We start from the raw sequence: 20,153 nt of genomic DNA, 5'->3' as shown, positions 1-20,153 counted from the left end.
CAAAACTCAAAGTGTAAACAGAGACTACACAATTACCTGCAAGCATAATCGCATGTTATAGATCTTATGACTATGGCTACATGTGAGATACACGTTCATTTTCACAAACACCAGCATATCCACATTTTCGGATAGCGGTTCGTTTGGACCTCCGAGCATTAACTCTGTCCCGTGCCCCACGAGGGTGACTCAACACACTTGACTTGCAGCTCCAATCCTGCCTCTCACTGTCACGTCCTCATTACATGCATTGTCATTCACAATAGCGATGCCATGATTTTGCCTTTTAAGCTCCCAAGTCAATGACAGCTTCTTTCAAAACCTTGGCTATATTAGTTCCGGTGTGTAACCGGATCAACCGGCACAGCTGATTTGAATTGGGAACTGTGATAGCACCGTAGGTGATTTAGCATGTTTTGTGTAGGAGGTGGTGTAAGGCATTACATGCTTACAATGTTTACAAATTGTGCTCATCTCGCCTGCCTGCAACGGCACTGTTGTTGTTGACACAGGATCTGCTTCACCTACTAAAAAAAAGTTGTGCTCCGACTTTGCTGTTCAAACTGAGTAGCAACCAAAGAGGAGAACACCAATTCAGGCCTAGTTTGTATTTCCATGACAACGTAATCACTAATTCCTGATAACGCAAACCTGTTTTGTCTCAATGGTGCATATCGTCACGTTTTTTTTTTTGCTATGGATGTATTTCATTTACTTTGTGGTGCGAAATTTCGCCACACCCCTATTGGTCATAATAGTATGGCTGATTGATGTATAGTATTTTATAGCATATATTATCAGGGCTTGTTTATTGCTACCTACTGCTGAGAGTTGAGCTGTTGAGAGTGGAGTTTGCAGACCATAAAACAAAAACAGTGAGCTAAAAGAGGATCCTTGGAGCTTTGAAGGAACTGCAAAGCTGCTAATAATTGTTTGTGGGTTGGTCACGGCAAAAAACATCTTTACATTACCTATAGCTATTAATCTACTATCAGTACTAAAAAATACAATATATAGCTGCAGGTACAGATCTGGTCTTCCAAAGCTTTCCAGGAACCACAACATTTTAATTCCAAAGAAAAGCAACTTTAAAACCTAAAAAAAATGGCCAGTCCAACAGTAACATTGTTGGGATTTGTAGTTCTTTTGGCTCCCAGTAGCACAGCCATCAATTCTATCTGCCTGGAGGTGCGGATGCTGTCAAACAGCACTGAAGTTGAGTCATTTATTGACAGAGCTGGCAGCCAACCCACAGACAACTCTCTATCTCTCTCTCTTAAGTCTCCTGCTGTTCTTACCAGCCTTTGTCCTTCCCATCATTCCCTCCGCACTTCATCTACATCTTTTCCCATTCCTCTCTCTCACTCAGCTCTCTCCCTTGCTCTCCCTCATTTTCACTCTCATCAAGTATCTCACTCTATCCCCCTCTTTCTCCCCTAGCTCTTGCTCCCTCCCCTTTCTCTCTCTCTCATTTCTCGTTCTCCCACTCCAGAAGCTCTTCCACTCACACACACAGCTTTGTTGCCCGTACAGCTACAGCAGCCATCCAGCCAGCTGCTGCATTCATCATTCATTTTGCCAGCGACTCATACATCAGCAGCAGCGTGTACTGTGTTTGATGACTACAGCAGTGAGCCTACAACAGAGGAACTAAACAAAGCATTGAAGTGAGCAGAGGTTGGTGTTGCGTGGCGGCAGCATGACTGCCTACCTGAGCAAACAGCACAGTTGCTTTGCAGATTTGAGTGGAAGGAGGAACTGTGGAGAGGTGCCATGTTCCTTCAGCTTGCGTCATCAGAACCCAAAGAGTCACCACGACCATCATCCGGGCCAGCATTACAATTACGGATCTGTCCCCGGTGGGGCCACCCTTCCCCGAAAGGGGGGGCAGCGGATGGCGGGCTGGCATTTAGACAATATGTCCTGCAGGAGCCCAAGCCGCTTGGTGACACTAAGAGCCAAGGGGGGGAGCTGTGACATATGGCCCCCTGAGTGTGGCTGTGTCCAGAACTGGCAGGACCCCTATCAGGTAAAACTCTGCTCTTATCAGAGCACCTTAGCATGTGTGTCCATGAGGAGCAGCAAGCTGTTGGGCAGATATGTATTGTGGTAGTTACTACATTCATGTGGTGTTGGAATAATCGGAAAAAATGTGTTCTGGATGGGGAATTTTGTGTCCCTGTTATTTCCATATAGACTTAAGTCATTAGAATGACTAAAGCAGGAAATGGGAGCTTTGAGGAGCATGGTAATCCTGTTAAACTATGATGTAGGACATTTTGTTTCTGCACTTTTTGATGAAGGAAATAATTATTGGTCTTATACATAATAATTTCAAAGGAGGGATTAACTGCTATCAACAATATGAGTTTGACTGAGATTGTTTTTTTCTTTTGTGGCATCTAGAGAGGAGACTGTTTCTAAACCTTGGATTCAAATCCATTGAATCCTTTTGTAAGCAGCCAATAGACAGCCTCAACAGATGTCATTAAATTCACTTTAATTGTTAAAAAAAAAAAAAAAAAAAAATCATAATTATGCCCATCTGTGGCTCAGTCGGTCGTCTCTCAATCAGAAGGTTGGGCGTTCGACACCATCGACTGCTACAGTCATATTAGTGTCCTTAGGCAAGACACTGAACCCCAAATTGCTCCCGAAGGCAAACGCATGGGTTTATGAAAGCCTATAGATCCTGATTGAAGATTGGCACTTAGGACTTCACCATCAGTGTGTGAATGTGAGTGTAAAATGATGACTGACATGTAGTGTTAAAGCACTTTGAGTGGTCGGAATACTGGAAAAGCGCTATGTAAGTACAGTCCATTTACCGTCTTTTTTTCTGCCAACAAAATAGACATTAATTACACTTACTGTTGAGATGGCATCTGGAAAATGCCAGACTTTCCTGTTCAGACTTGTTAAGAGGCTTTAGTCCTGTTTAATTTACAAATTTTCCTCCGTTAGTATCATAGATAGGCTTTAATGCCGTTGCTCAATGTCATATCATGCCAGATATTAGTTATGAGAGCTTTTCTGTGTTGAAATGACAGAATTAGTGTGTATTAGTGTTACAGCATTTTAAACAGATGTCATTGTCAGGGCCTGTAACACGTTGTTTTCTTCACAGTGGAATCTCTATTGAACGTCATCAAAACTGCTTTATTTTATCTGTGAACGAACAAAGGTTTTGCTTTTCTGAAAGACACCTGAAAGTGTGCTACTTATCTTGAGCCCACATTTAGTTTCACATTTTTTTTGTCAAGAAAAACAAAAGTTAAAGAGAAAAAAATAAAAACACCTCATGACAAAGAACGTAAAGGACACTAAGTTGTAATTCTAAGAATGTAAGCAAACAGCAATTTCATATGTGGTTATGAATTCTAATTAACATTGTATTTTAGCTCTTTAGAATCAGGCACAAAACCTGCAATAATAAGTAAGTGTGTAAGTAATCTATCCCCGCTATGCACTGTGCCAAACATAAGAGACCTCACTGCTAAAGAGGAGAAACATCAACCGATCAAACTATTAGCACAAATGATGTCTCCTTTGCAAATACTTAGAACTTATATTGTGGTTGTTTTTGTTATGCACACACCCAGTAATTTCTAAATATGGAAAAAATGAGGAAATTCTGATGACAGATGAAATTGATTTCATGGGTGACTTGGTCATCCGGGTCTGCCCTGAGTTCATCTCAGCAGAAGTCAGAGTAATGAACCGCACTGTTTATCTGTGTGAATCCCAGAGCAGATTCTGATTAGATGGGGGCTGCTGAGTGTCTGACTGAACCGCCTTAAACATATAACGACGTTATTTAATTGTGTTGTTGTCTCCTTACTTATCAGATGACATATATGCTTATGTGATTATAGGTGCCATAAACCCTAATCAGCCAATGTAAAATATTCTAGAAGAGTTGGTTTAAGGTTAATGAAAGCTTCTGTTAGACGGGCTGTCAAATTTTTGTATTTAACAATTTGACAAAAATAAATAAATAAATACTTCTCAGCTGGGATATGGAACTATTCAACACTGAGTATTCAGGAGTGCGGTCTTAAAACATTTTAAATTTAGTCAGAAAACATGAAAAATGGACAATAAGGTCTGTTTTTATTGAACATAGAGATACTGAATGTGAAGAGCAATGGTACTTAGTGGGAAGTTGCTACCAAGGGGAAAGTTAGCGTGTTTCACATGTTTTCAAATTGGCAAGTTTTGATTTTCTATAACTGATCTCCAAATCCTAACTAGAGACTATATCTGGTATAATTAATGCATTGTGCATTAGCCCTGCCAAGAAAAGAAAAAAAAAAAGATCATTATTTTTAGGCCCAGATGATTTTTTTCAGTCTACAGTAGTTTTAGTTGGCGTAGTTAGCAACAAATTCATAAGCAATGATCTCTTGGACATGCAGTGCAAAAACCAATGAAAGCATAGAATCCAAACAAACACTGAATTATTCTCTGTATGCGTATTCAGTCAAAAGACACATCTCTTCAAAAAAATTTCTCGTAATCAAATGTAGGACATTGCCTAAATTACATTTTGGCTTTTCCTATGTATGTTGTTCTTATTTCTTGTCACGTTTGTATGCATTAGAAGTGTGCAGCTCTGATGGCAGCCGTGAAGACCGTGTTTTGATAATACATTATTGGTTATATGAATATTTTCTCAATTACAGGCCCAAATAGCAGGACTAACCCCATTAATAACATGACATCATATATTTAATGTGATTGCATGTAGGATACTGTTTTGCCTTCTATGAACCTTCTGTGTGTGGTGAGACGATGGCTGTAAAAATGTCCAACAGCAGTAAAACATTGTGTTCTCCTATAACAGCACGAGTTATCCTTTATGAATTACACTTGGTTAGTAAAAGTGTAAGTGGTGTACTGCAAAAACTAGTTATGATTGTAATTCTAATTGCTTGGACATGTAGTTTTTGGGCAACCAGAGCATGGGTGGAATTACCTCAGCAAAAGAGGGAAGGTGTGGGAGCATACAGTAGAGGGTGAAGGGAGTGGATCTTTACTTTTGCCCCATTTCAATGCCATGACAGGGGGAAAAAATTGTATGACTCCTGTACCCTTCCCATGGCAACAAAAGTAAGTGAGACTGGTGTTGTATCTAAACATTAAAAAGAAACCCCCCCTTAATGAAAAATGTCCATTGTACCATTCAAATGATAGCTCTACTCAAAAGTCTGTGCATCTGTGTATAGTGTAACAATGCCATAGCATCACTTAACCTTTATTTTACCAGGGCATCTCTTGTTCACAATCTTTTTTCCATGGGAGACCTGGCAACACAGCTAACCTGCTAAAGTCCAAATCAATCAATCACCGAACAGGCAGAGAACATAAAAATAAAGCTCACAAGGAGAACACTAAACCCAGCTCAAATGAAGCAATTGCATTTCTGAGTGACCTTCACTTTTAACAGGGACGTACATTTTTCCATGGGGACGAGATTGTGTAAACGTACAATGTTCTGCACATTATTCCAAGTCCAAGATGCAAAGTAGAGGAAGGATACTTCTCTCATAAGGCGCAGAGCAAAGATATGGGTAGCAGGCTTATGGAGAAAGGTGATGCAGGTCGTCAAATCAATGAAAAATTGACAGCAAAATGTCAGACTTATGTCAGAGATGTCAGAATGTCATAACTTTTTGAGTAACTTCTATAAAGAAAAGAAAAATGATTTTGGCTGCAGATGCAGTCTGGTTTCCGTTTGTAGTCATAGTAATGTGGGCTGCCGTGGTTGAAGTGACTCTTTAGTGTTGTTTGGAGGTCTGGGACAATGCCTGTGGAATAGCAGACGGGGGTGGTGGTTCCCATTTTTAAAAAGGGGGTACCGGAGGGTGTGCTCCCACTATCGGGGTATCACACTACTCAGCCTCCCGGGTAAAGTTTATTCCATGGTGCTGGAAAGGAGGCTCCGGCCGATCGTCGAACCTGGGATACAGGAGGAACCATGCCAATTCTGTCTGGGCCGTGAAACAGTGGACTAACTCTTTAACCTTGCAGGATTGCTGTTCGGGCCATGGGAGTATGCTCATCCAGTTTACATGTGTTTTGTGGATGTGGAGAAGGCATACAATTGTGTCCCTCGGGGGGTCCTGTGGGGTCCCTGAATAACCTAAGTGAGAGCTGTGTCTGTGTCCTCGGCACAGGTTTCCAGTGGGTGTTGGCCTCCTCCAGGGTGTCCCTTGTCACCAATTCTGTACATGATTTTCATGGACAGGATCTCAAGGCGCAGCCAGGGGGAGGAGAGTGTACTTTTTGCATAAGATGTGATTCTGTTGGCTTCATCAAGCTGTGACCTCCAGCAACCACTGGGGCAGTTTGCGGCAGAGTGCAAAGTGGTGGGGATGAAAGTCAGCACCTCCAAGTCTGAGACAATGGTTCTGTGCAGGAAAATAGTGGATTGTTCCCTTCAGGTGGGGAGAGAGGTACTGCCCCAAGTGAAGGAGTTCTCAGAGTGTTGTTCACTAGTGAGGGTAAAATGTTTTGTGAGATTGACAGACAGGTAAGCGTCAGCAATATTGCACGCATTGTAGCAGACCGTCGTGGTGAAGAAGGAGCGGATGGATGGATGGATCCTGAGGACTGGATCAATATTATCTCTGCTTGCCAGAAATATGGACATATAACCTTCCAGTTTGAAACAACTTTCAGTCACATTTTTGGTTTCCTCACTTCTCTAGCTGAGCTAATCTTTCCATTTCCATCACACTCATTCATTTTCCTTCCCCTTTCTCTGACCGCACTTCTGAAGAAGCCACATCTCACATTCTGATGTGTTGACTATTCTTACATGAAATGTCAGTGAATTATTGATACTCTCCCCTGTTTTCATGAGCCACTTTACATAGAGGTGCAGCTGAATTATTGAGCAAAACTCAACGAGAGTGCTTGACTGAAGCAATACATGGAACTCTGTAACATCTTAAGTACCTGGTGCTGCTGCGTTGGTCTCAGTTTTCAGTGTGGGAGTAAAGGCTTTTAAACCTTCCTCATTATCCAGTTAGAGCTTGGTATGTTTAAGCTACTGTATGTCGTTAGCACAATATCAAAGTGAAAGGATGTAAGAAAAAAGAAGACAACATTTTGGCATATTGTACTCAATGGGTTCAGCTCACATGTTTGCTGAATAATTTGCGTGAGAGACAATCCATGTCGGGGGCCATCCAGCCTGAAATCATCAGAGTCACCTCTGTTAAAAGAACACTCTGCATTAAGTCTTGACTGTAAAGCACAAACAGTGAGTGTTTTTGTTCTATTTGCTGGTAGATTTTAATCAATAGTCAATGATTTTTAAACAATGATATTATTATTCCATGAACATCTAATAACATATCATGCACGGTGTTAGCATTCTCCTGGACCACAGCTTAATGTGTTGTTGGAGGCATTTGATCACGTGGTAATGTAAGAAGCAGGAACAAGAGGAGAAATAAGCCTAAGTGCAGTTAAGCATGCAATTTATGGGCACAGTTGAGTGGCCATTACCTCTCGGGGCTCTGTGTGGGCATACACGTGGATTCACAGAAGCAGTGATATCCATGTAATGTTCTTGTACTGCAATGGGTACTGCATGGAAAAATAGTGCAATGGACTGTTGGAGAACCGACGGGGCAGAGGCCGAAAAAAAGCAGAATATGATCCCTTCTGACAAACATTTGCTTTATTTGAGCTTTATATCAGCATTATAGAATGAGATTTTTCTTGCACTTTTCAGTCTTCCTTATATTCATTGATGATGTGCTGTCTGCTTTCTCTGAGAACAGTGCAAATTCAGGTTACCAGTTTTCATCTGGAAAATCATTTAAGAAAAGGTCATGGTTTGGACTAAAATAGAAGGTCAATGTTGATTTTGTTGCACACAGGACACAAACAGAGTTCTGAAAATTAAAGAATAACAAACATAGTGTTCACTGCTACTTCCTGCAGAACCATACCCCTCTGGATGAAATACCCTGTTCTTAGGCAGTCCCTGACTTAAAACCTAAGACAGAATTTGTGTTTGTGTCAGAGCAGTAAAAGTGATTTATTTTAAATGAAGTCAGTTTTGTCACATATATAACGAGATGGTGCCTAAACTTAACCGAACTGCAACTGATAATGTTAACCGCATAGTATAATTGTATCCAGCTGTACCCAGTTCTTTATACCAAATACTTCAAATGCTCTTTGCTTTTAGTGGCCCATTTTCACTTAGCCATAAGCTAAATAATTATTGTGTTTATTCATCAAAATAAAGTGGCTTAACAGATTTTCTTTCAAAATCTAAATGCACATGTATCAGTAATAAAAAGCTGCAGACTGTCTTATAGAGTGTAATTAGGTCATGTAAGCAGAAGTCTGTGTAATAGTTCTGATGGAGACATAAGCGGACAGGCTGAGACTCTAGCTGATGACATGTGCTGTCACTGGACTGATGAGCAAGCAAACCGTCTCGTCTGTCACAGCATCATGTGTCAGGGTTTTGAGTTAAACAAAAAGGTGAGGACCCAGATGCAGACTTAGATAAATAGGTTTAATAAACAGAAGGCAAAAAATGCAAAAACAAAATCTAACTCCAACAAAAGACAAAAAGGAAAATCTAAAAGGCGGAGCAAAAAACTTACAACAAAACCAGGAACAGGTAATCCAAGAGACATGAGGGGTTAGGGGAAGCACGAAGAATATCCATCATGGACATAGACAAAACTCCAGAGACACAGGATAGACGACATAGACTCACGTACGATGGATCACAATGAACAGGCAACGAGACAAGGGAGCACAAAGACTAAATAAACTTAGGAGGTGAGGCTAATCAGACACAGGTGAGACAATCAAGGGAGCAGGTGAAAACAATAAGGGCAGGGCACATGATCCAACAGGTGGGAACACACACAAAGGCAGGAAGTAAAACAAGACAAAACATACATAGGGCAAGAACTACAAAATAAAACAGGAAACACTAAAAACCAAACTCAGGACTGTGATAGTAGAACTCATGCAGAAAATCTCTAGACAATAAAACACAAATGAATTACATAACTAAACAAGACTAAATCAAGACAAGAACACAATATATTAAATACAAAATTGAACAATGAAAACTCATGACAGGGAGACAAAGTAACATGGTTAAACAAGAAATAATAACTGAAAACCAAAATACAAGAAAACCGGAACTAAACTAGAAACTCATGACATCATGTCAGTCATGCACACACAGTCTGTAAGAGATTCTCAAACTACACAATGATAGCAGTGACAGAAGTCTGTGTGTGTGGAAAAACTGCACACTGTGATAATAATCCCTCACTGTGGGGGGATAAGGTAACAGTTCAAGTTCAGTTACAGTGTTCAGTTACACTGTTGTTAACACATTATAATATATAGTACTCAATATGCATTACATGTGTTTTGTTCTAATTATTCACAGAGATGATTAGCCCTTTCTTTTCTCATTGCTCCTCTTTGTTTGAGTTATTTTTATCTTGTAGAACAAAATCACAGGACACATTTCAAAGCAATCTCCAAATGCTTCTTTGAGCATCATCTTCATGAGTGTGTTATACATCAGGCTTGTTGTGTGTGTGCTGTACACTGCTGCTGGGTCACTGCTCTCGCATTGTATATAAAAAAAACCACTCTTGGGATCTCTGTCTTTAACCATCTGCTCATGCTCTCCAGGCCATCAGGAGAAATTATTCTCCATGCACTGGGATATTTTGGTTTCACTTGACTGAAATATGATTACCTGACTGGAAGTCACATATCCAATATAGGGGCAAGTCGCCATAATTGCAACATTTTTCACTTTCAGTCCATCAGAGATGTATTTCTCCACATATGTAAACAGGTAATTGACCTACTGTACATGTGTCTGAGATCACAGAACACTTTTAAAGGTTTAAAGAAAGAAAGGTTTTAAGGAATTAGATGTTTCCCAACGTTACAACTGAAGCACCCTAAGTCTCATTGTAACTTGGGTACTAACGTGGCAAAAAAACAAAACAAACAAACAAACAAAAACATTTAACACATCATTTTCATTGAAATCAACAATAATTGCAATTGCGATAAAAGTCATGCAACTAATGATATAATGAAAGTTAATGGTTGTACCAGTTGGGGCACAGATGTTCTTTCTTGTTAAATTGTACTCAGATTACAACTGCATTATGTCATACATCTAATGTCATAGATTTGATGGACATAAGTTGTAAAAATACTGTATTCTCTAACTGATTTAGAATATATTTAGATAAAATCTGACTGGACACAAAGTATTGCAAGCAGTGACCTTTAAACACAGGGGGAAATTACTGAAACTGTGCTTCAGAATCTAGGCATTTCTGTATGTAACGTGTTACAATTGAGTGCAGGCTGGTCGCCCCATGCTTTGAAGTTCTTTACAGACGAGAACCAGCCAGCATGAGGCACATTTGGCCTGAATTTGTACTTAACTGTTATTCCAGCAACCTCACTCTGCAGAGTGGACCTACCCTATAGATTTTTGTTCAGCACATGGCAATGTAATGAGCTCATGATGGCATTTACAAAGCAAAAGTGAGCGTGTGTGTTAACCGTAAACTGAACATAAGCTTCTCTTCCCTATTATACTCACTCTAGAGCAGTGTATCACATCCTTAGCCTCCGCAGAGACAGCTTTGAGCTGAGGAGGTTTGACAGTTTGTTTTTGTATTTGAAGATTTATGTTTAACAGGCACAACTCAACACAAGCTGCTGTCCTGTAAGAATCATAAAATCTGCTCTGATGATGCTCGAGCATCTTTGCTATCAGTAAAGTGTCAGAATTGCATGCAGCATGTGACAAACATACTAAATCCACTCGTTTACTCTCTCAAGTTAAACCCATCCAGTGATAATAGCTGTGTATCTGAGGGGAGGGTTTCTGGTACCATCCAGCAAATGGAACTCTGTTGAATTGTCGATGATACAGAGATCCACAGGCTTTTCCCCAAGACACATTTACTGTATGTAAGTAGGACAGCAGTGGTCCCAAGCATCCCCAATCACCTGAACCAAAGTCTCACCCCTTTCTGCCCCCTTCTCTCTGTCTCTCTTACAGGCCAGCCCTGCCCCCATCATCGTCAACACAGACACTTTGGAGTCAGTTCCTTATGTGAGTTTGAATTTTGTGTCTTTTTTCAATTCACCTATTAGTCATTTTCAGTCACATATCATTGCTTCCTGCAGATAAGCACAGTGAGTGCGCTCTTAAAGACAGAAATGATGTTTGCCTTCCCTTCTAGTTTCTTCTAGTTTCTAGTAGAGATTATATTTTGATTTGTGTAACTAACGTTATTGATGCTTGTCACAAATAAAATACCAGCAGGGCTTTCTTAAGACCTTCACCTCTGGCATGTTTCACAGTATTTTACATCAATGCAAACAAATGAAGTTCTGATGCACAGCAGAAAAACACAAAATAGTTCTGATAGTGGCCTCTCAGAAACAAGGGCAAAAAAGCTTAAAATGAATATTTAACATCATCTGCTAACACAACTAGAAAGGTCTCGATTATCTTAAAACTAGTGCATCCACGCTTCTAAAAGGAAAGTTTTAACAATTGTGTTCAGTATAAAGGACAGTGTCCGGAAATCTAGCATCCAATGCTTTCGCAGTCCTCTTGATTTGAGTCTATATAAACTGTAATTCAGAAGAAAATAGCATAACTTGTTGCAATTCATTATTCCTGCTTAAAGAAATTCAAGAATGAAATAAAGGCTGGTGCAGTTCTTTACCAAACTAATTGTGATTGACAGTAATCAGTTAACTCCATCGGCTCATTATCTGTTGTTTTTGGGTAAAGAGATGAAAAGTATAACACGCTTAAAATAAGCAAATCTGTCTTTGAGCAGTTTTGTACTTGTAAGTGTTGATCGAACAGCTTTATAATTCTGCTCATTTTAGTTACTTCAAGAATGGATCATAAAACCTCATTCAAATGTGCTAATATCTTGAGATAATTAAAGACAAAAATGTTATTAACTAACTCTTACATGAATACAGCTTCTTTAAAATAAACGTTAAATAATTATATTTTGTCCTGATTTAAGATTATTCATTTAACGTATTGCAGTGTACTGAAACTGGGGTTTAACTCATTAGACGGTCTATTTTCATGTTAAAAGGTGATAATAATGTCGAAGATGTTTTTTTTTTTTTGTGAAAAATGATTTGAGAAGATAATCTGCCTCAGCCCATGAGTTCTTTTTTTCTCCCGGCCTGACAACATTACTTACTTGAAGCGCTTTAATCAGAGCGTTAAACTAAACTGAAGAGCCAAAGTCACATATTAACATCAGATAAACTCTTTTTCTGCTGTTGCTCATTTAGCCCTTAAGTCTTGCTGAAATTCTCATATCTGATGCTTCTTAAAAGTGATTGGGGATATAATATGCAGCATCTCATATCCTCATGTGCTATTCCTGTATGAATGCATAATGACGGAAGCACTCACTGCTAATTAATCATCTCAGTGAGATACAGGATGAGACTGGCTCCTCTGTAGCTAACCTCCATGTTTCAGAATAGCAAATCTTGATTATCCATCACCTTAAAGTGTTTCCCTTGAGATGAGGCCTATTAAGCTCGAGGAAAACACCTGTCACCTTCATTTGAAGTGTTTTGGTTCAGCCAGTCTGAATATAATTCAGAAACGTATCCAGGAGCACTTTCAAGTATTTTCATAATGAAGCATTGTTTGAAGGACTACAGAATGGAATGACTGTTCAATATCTCTTTTCTCAGGTCAATGGCACCGAAATTGAATATGAGTTTGAAGAAATTACTCTAGAGCGGGTGAGTATCTAAAAGTTTACTGCCAGCTTTGTTTAACCTCAGAAAAGCTATGAGAACACTGCCAAGACAGCTTGGTTCATAAAAAAAGGGGCTCACAGAGGCTTTAATATGATATGCAAGGCAATGATAGAACGATTAAAGACACTGGAAACACAAACACACAAAAGCCTCGAAGCATCTAGGAGTTAGTTAAGTTCCTGTAAGCCATGTCATGAGAACATTCACATTACTTGACCGTTTACACCCAGCGTCCAGTCATCTGTGACTGATTATTTATGGCTGCTGGTGTTCAGCTCTGACTACAGTTGACCCTTTTTAGCAGCAGATGTTAAGCGAAGACGGCAGGAGTTCAGTTCCATAATAATATAGCACTAGCTATTGCTACAGAGATAACATTTAGTACTGCACTCACAGCATTGGGAATGAATGGGGACATCTCACTAATGTTGTGTTAAATGGCTAGCGAAGCAGTGTATTACTTACCAAATGGCTTCTGCTTGACTCTAATGCTGGCTCAGATGACTCAAACATGCTGTTTAGGGCTGCACAACCCTGATTTTCCCGGAGCTGTATGGCAGTTCTGGTGACTGGCAGGACCTGCCACGTGAACTGCCAGTTGCTACCGCGACCTGCCATACAAGTCTGTTTTACTACAATAATTTGCATTTTGAACTATAAACTTAATAGAATTTGCATATTTCTTTTCTTGAATGAAATGGCTTAGAGTTAAATTATGTTTTCTCTTAAGACGTGAACTGCAGCTAATACTTTTAAACAGGATTAAATTAATGGCCACTATGGCTCTGGCTGGTCACGGCAGGTTGCAGTAGGTACTGGCAGTTTCACGGGCAGGTCCTGGCAGGTTACGGTAGGTACTGGCAGTTCCTGTGGCAGGTCCTGGCAGTCACCAGAACTGCCATACGGCTCAGGTAGGTTGCAGCAGGTCGTGGTAGCTACTGACAGTTCCCCTGGCAGCTACCGAATATGCCGTGGCAAGCTACCGCTACCATAATTGAGCTTGCCCTCTTTCCCTTAATGTGCCCACGATATCCCACAATGTGGCAATGACAAAAACTGCATCTAAAATTTGTATGTGTAAACATCATTTCCCAGATAATTAAGCTAAATTTAACATTGCTTTTACTTGGTTCTACAGAAAATTGTTACACCTCCCCATCTGACTTTGGTCAAAGGGTTATTCGACTTTGAAATTAATTCATGCAGATCTTTGATATAAAAGCAAACAGCATGAAACTTTTTAATCCCTCACAACCCAATGAAACCAATTGTGTGCCAAAGCAGATGTGGCACAGTTGGCATCTGCTCATAAATTATCTCCAAGTCACTCAGATGGAAATACTAACAGACGCAGAGTGGATACTAACAGATGCAGGGTGAATGGAGGTATGACAGCTCCTATACAATCAGGAGCAAAGAAAGCAAAGGAAACACCAAAGGTGAAGGTCAACAACCAACAAACCAGGAGAGCATGCTGGGGCTTCAGAGAGATGATATTTGAACAGTTGAACAGTGTTGTTTTATCTCAGCGTTAGAGGCAGCGAGTCCCTGCAGGGATGCTCAGCAGGTTTTTGTAATCAAGAGATCTGCTCTTCCAATCAGCTAACAATTTAATCAAAACCTGACTCTCATTTTGTGAATGGGTATCTAGGGAGTTTTATTTGCAGAGCCGACAAAGTGTAGCTGCTGCTCTGAAAGACATTGCTGTTATCCCTCAGCAATATATAGAGGGAGTGACTGTGACCTGGATTTACTGCAGGATGCCAGAGCCATTTTGTAATGGCACACACTGAAGACACCTTTGACCACTAGTAATCATACTGAGAGCAGTGACACTTTAAAGTGTTTAAACATTCATTACAGTGTCAGTGATTTTGAAAGTAGATTGTTGTCTGTGCTTTTCAACAGGGTTAAAAGTCAACAGAAGGAATACCTAGTGTTGGATTCTTTAGAGGCAGTAACAACACAGTGTTGTTTGATCCTGTGGTCAGTGCCTCCCAGCTGGTAGTGCATGTCCCTCGGGGCATTAATCTGCAGTTGGTGAGAAAAAAAAGTGAAATGATTTGAAAAATATAAATATCCACATATTGTGTTTTTGGAGATTTAAAGTTGCTGATCGTCAGCGTCTATTGTGACATTAACCTGTAAACTAACAGGTTACGAGACACATCTTCAACCGAACTTAGTCAGCTCCTGAACATCCTGCTGCTATTCAGAGTCTTTGAAAGTATGTATAGAAGAAGTTACAATATATCGCTAAAATGATCAAACTTTCAGCTTCTACAACTCGAAACTTAAACTTCAACAACCAACTGAAGAAAGATCCAAGTCTAAATATTTCAGGATGATGTAAGACTGTACCTGACTAAATATATTCTCAGTCAGATTTGATTTGACTGATCAATCAAAGCAGCTATTTCAACTTTTTTCAGAAAAACACATTGAACTGCTATATAAGGCTTCTTGGTCTAACGCTTTATACCAGTAAGACATGCTTATAAGTTTTCCATATGCGCCAACTGTCAGCTCAACATATCAGGCAAAGTGTAGAAATTTTCACCATAATAAACTACCATGTTATCTTTTAACTGGATGAAGATTTGATTTAAAATCTAACTAAAGCTGTGTTGGCATCTCCTCGAGCAGCCCCCAAAGAGAAACACAGATTATTAACCTGAAACTGCTTATTTTGTGTTTATACCAGTTTTGGTTAGCGGGTCTGTTTGTTTTGTGAATAATTTAGTGACATAATGCTGGTCGGCCCAGGATCTTTGCTCCTGACGATTCAAATCCTGGACTTTTAGCGGGCATCCCTTTTTTCCCCTAACTTATTAACCTATTAATTAAAGTGTACAGGATTATTAGTCCTAAAATGAAATCTAGCTGAATATCAGCTCAATTGAGCACATTTTGAACATGAGGTGATGTTGATGAAGGTGTACTTTGGGTTTGATGGTATGTTTAGAAAGTTGTATAGTTAATGTGCTTTGTGCATTGCTGAACACTTGAATCGGCGTAAACATCTTAACATTAGTGTCAGTGTAAAACAGCACGACTTTCTAAATAGGAGGCTAATCACACCAGTGTCCAACTGTGTAAGAATCATGCAGTTGATGTGTTGACATTTTACAACACTACATAAAGAATAGGTCCTGCCTGCAGACTTCCTGTTGTCACTGACTGCTTTGCATTGCCACAGGGTAACTCGGGATTGGGCTTTAGCATTGCTGGAGGGACAGATAACCCACACATTGGTGACGACCCCGGCATCTTCATCACCAAAATCATCCCTGGAGGAGCTGCAGCAGAGGATGGACGCCTTAGGTCAGTCACTTAGGCTTTCCCACCAGGGTTTTTAATAAGAGCTTAAAAGAAAACTTTTCAGACCTGACAGGAAAGAAAAAAAAAATGTTGAGAAAGAAAATCTCCTTTGGGAGGATGACTTAAAGATAATCTCTCACCGCTCACTGGGGACTGAATATATTACTACTTACTCCTCCACTACTGCACAGCGTAATCTACCATCAGACATATTTAATGGAATGCATACTTGTGATACAGATCATTTTTCTGTTCGTGTCTCAAACATTTAAGGGGCGTTTTACGTGTCATTTGCCACTTCTTCCGGACAAAAAGAGCTATCACCGGCTGTCTGCTTCAGTCAGACTGTTTCAATGAGAAGCAATGATGAATTTATAAAAAATGTTAACGGTAAATACCAACACTGCTGCTGCAAATTAGGCAAGAGAGGAATTTGCAGTATGTACGACTGTAACTGCATAGCTTCGTTCTGTGGCTTAACATGCACAACGTTACGTTCCAGAAGTTTCCATATACACATATAAACTCAGCTGAGGATCTATATTGGCCGTGGAGAACATTGTCAGGAAATAAATAATGAAAAGACAATTTTAATGACTAAAACTAGACTAAAACTATAAAGGGTTAAAATTACTAAAATGTGACTAAAACTAATAAGCATTTGCGTATTAAGACTAAGGGCCCCATCGTACACCCACGATTTTTGAAATGTGAATGGAGGTGTTGGATACACTGACTTGATAATACAGAAAATAGGTTTCAGAGAAAAATAGGAGATGAAAAAAAAATTTCTTTGGACTTTGATGTAATAAGATGTTTGGTAACTTGACACATTGAAATTTGAAACATGGATGCAGAACATACATGTTACATGGTCGTGAAGTTAATTTAAGATGTTCTGATGCAGCGTGTAAGCTTTGAGTATTGACATTTTGACTCATGTAAGTAGTTTTTATTAAGCTGGTTCATTTGTTTTTATTCGTTATTTAAATAAACGTAAGCGATGAAATGCAAGTAGCTCTTGGCCACTTTCATTTTGCAAAGTAGCTCTCAGATGAAAAAAGGTTGGAGACCCCTGCCCTAATTTGTTCTGAGTAAACAATAAGTGAATAATGAGTATTGTGTACTTACTAAATTATGTATATAATAAAGACAAGGGGAAAAACAGGGTGTAAAATTATCTGCAGAAAATAGTTGCAGTCTGTCTGCCCTCCTGCCCTTTACACTAAGACTGTTGAATAATGCTGGTGTTTCATTCAGGCCATCCCTCGTTCTTTGTCCAACCAGCAGTTTTGAAGCATCACTGTGAGATCACAAATGTTAGAGAGACGCGTAATGCATACACAGCCTTAATCTCGAGCAGATCACAGAAGAAGGAGGCAGGGCATAGATCACACTTAGCCTAATTGATGTTCACCCACTCACATGGTGGGCAGCAAGACTAATGAATTATAGATGGAGGGGAAGTCTAATCTCTGTAAGGAAGGAGGCCTGATGGGAATTTTGTTTACTATAACATCAGAGAAGCCAGACACACTTCCTGCCGATGCTCTGGGACAACACAGCAGAGCACAAAGCATACTTAATGCAGCAGCTGGGCTTAGGGGACTGCAAGAAACATTTTAAGTGTTTATCGTGGAGGCTGTTTTTGAAAGTTAAAAGAATGGATGTAGTTGGAACTAAACCTACAGTAACCCCACCATTTTATCTCTGAAAGAAAAGTCTGTGTGTTTATGATTGTGTTTGTGTGGGCGTGTGCGTGTGTGTGTGTGTGCTTGGTCCCAGCTGTTTCCTATGAGCACCCCTAGGAGACTTGTGTCCTTGACTGCCAGGGCATGAATGGTTTGGTCAACACTCCAGAGGAATTCAAACTAAGCAGCTCAGTAATTTCATTTTTACACTCTTGTGTACTCGCCCACATGTAACCAATTCACAGACCCAGACTCACATAAACATAAAAAAGTGTATAATATGCACAACAAAGCAGCAATCTATGCCTTGTGTATGGATTCATGGGTCCCCACTGCAAGTAACCATGATCTAATGCCAATAACTGGCAGTTTCTGAAGAGACATAGTGTCACATTGTTTGATTATTATTATCATTATTAATTCATACTGTTCCTCCTCCAGAGTAAACGACTGCATCCTGCGAGTGAATGACGCAGATGTATCTGAAGTGTCCCACAGTAAGGCAGTGGAAGCCCTGAAGGTGGCAGGTTCTATTGTCCGGCTGTATGTGCGGCGCCGCAGGCCAATGCTGGAGACCATAATTGAGATCAAACTCATCAAAGGACCCAAAGGTTGGTCAATCACACACAGACTGACAGCTGTGAATATTAATTTCTGTTCTGCTATTAATGCTTGTGTAAATACTTACATTGGGATTATTAATCAGATAGAGTTCATTTAACTGCTCACTGCAGCTGGAGCAATTCAAAGTACTGCAGCATGTAAATGGAATTTTCTTTGACCATTCATGCAAGTTCAGCTCAACAGATTTTAAACAGGGTTTTCTCTGGCTGCCAATACTATTGTAGGTTCAATAATGTTACAGGGCTGTGGCTCACACAAAATACAGTAAAATTTAGTATCTTCTAAATTTATTGTAAAACATATAATATTTAGACAAACCGGTCCTCTTGTTTTAATAAAAAAAAAATTGGATCCATGTAATGCATATCATAATACACATCATTATATAGTGCTCGTATTGTCTGATGACCCAATCTGTCATACAACAAGAAACTGACCAACACTTTTCATTTAAACATACACACAGGGCTTGGCTTCAGTATTGCAGGTGGAGTTGGGAACCAACACATTCCTGGTGACAACAGCATTTACGTCACCAAGATCATAGATGGCGGTGCAGCACAGAAGGATGGCCGGCTACATGTTGGAGACAGGTTGTTAATGGTGAGTAAACACATAAAGGAGATATATTATATATATAAAATGTTATATTTCTCATATTATCCCACATGAATATGCAGATCAGCTTCAATAAAATTAAGTGGAAACGTGGGAGTATGAATAGTAATCAAATGTTTAATTCCCTTCCTACTGTTGTGGGCGACTGTGGTAGAGTCGGTCGTATTTCAATCGGAAGGTCGGAGGTTCAATCCCCAGCTCCCTCAGGCTACATGTCCAAGTGTCCTTGGGCAAGATACTGAACCCCAAATTGAGACTAGAAAAGCGCTATATAAGTAAAGCCCATTTACCATTTACCATCATATGTTATGACCTGAGTAACTTTACCTTACACACATGACAAAACGTCAATAAATCAATGTTGACTTTGGGGCATGCAAAGGGCTCAGACTCTGAAAATAATAATGCTGGTATTACCCTTGAAATAACGGTCACTATTATAAAGACTAAATATAAAGAGACAAAAGGTGATGCCATGAGTGAAGTTACACTGTGTACAGTACAATAACCAGCATCATATAAGGCAGGCGATGTGCTTCCAGCTGACAGTATTACTCCTGTAGCTTCTTTCTAATTGATAATTTAGTGATTAGATGAGTCTCCAGCACACAGTTTGAAAGTAGGGATGGCAGCCTACTGGCTCAGTAGTGTAACACAAGCTTTCTCTTGAGGAGGGCATCCCTCTTGCTTAACCAGTGCTTAATTTAATTCCCTTCCAACTGTTGTGTTCTCTCCTGAACACCATCTGTCATAATCCAGTCTCCAGAAGGCAGGGAGCATGCTGGACTAATCTGAAGTGAGCTGTAAGAAAACACAAGGCAGCCTGTAAAAGTGTGGACTGAACAAACACAAGGACTGTGTCTGTGTCTGGACAGGTGAACAACTACAGTCTGGAGGAAGTGTCTCATGAGGAGGCTGTTGCCATTCTGAAGAACACGTCGGACGTAGTCTACCTAAAGGTGGGAAAGCCCACCAATGTCTACCTATCAGATCCCTATGGGCCTCCTGATATTACACACTGTAAGTCCTTACCTCTTGTATTTGAAG

The 20,153-nt window shown here is 39.9% G+C and overlaps 1 protein-coding gene across 15 annotated transcripts in view; it reads left to right on the top strand.

Moving 5' to 3' along the window:
• dlg2 (discs, large homolog 2 (Drosophila)) overlaps positions 1 to 20,153 on the top strand; it is a 163,351-nt gene that overhangs the window by 107,924 nt on the left and 35,274 nt on the right. For 14 of the 15 annotated variants that reach the window (XM_069675111.1, XM_069675184.1, XM_069675218.1 and 11 more), the window contains 6 exons: positions 11,099 to 11,152; positions 12,784 to 12,834; positions 16,052 to 16,176; positions 18,306 to 18,475; positions 18,955 to 19,091; positions 19,982 to 20,126. In XM_069675111.1, the coding sequence (XP_069531212.1) occupies positions 11,099 to 11,152; positions 12,784 to 12,834; positions 16,052 to 16,176; positions 18,306 to 18,475; positions 18,955 to 19,091; positions 19,982 to 20,126 (682 nt within the window). Of the gene's footprint in view, positions 1 to 11,098; positions 11,153 to 12,783; positions 12,835 to 14,847; positions 14,893 to 16,051; positions 16,177 to 18,305; positions 18,476 to 18,954; positions 19,092 to 19,981; positions 20,127 to 20,153 lie in introns of those variants that run through there. The other variant, XM_069675201.1, reaches the window with a different exon arrangement.

This window comes from Semicossyphus pulcher, unplaced genomic scaffold, assembly GCF_022749685.1.
Source record: "Semicossyphus pulcher isolate SPU_LCO1_2020_fin unplaced genomic scaffold, fSemPul1.0.p SCAF_10, whole genome shotgun sequence".
NCBI classification, from domain to species: Eukaryota; Metazoa; Chordata; class Actinopteri; order Labriformes; family Labridae; genus Semicossyphus; species Semicossyphus pulcher.
This window is presented reverse-complemented; position numbering and strand designations above follow the sequence as displayed.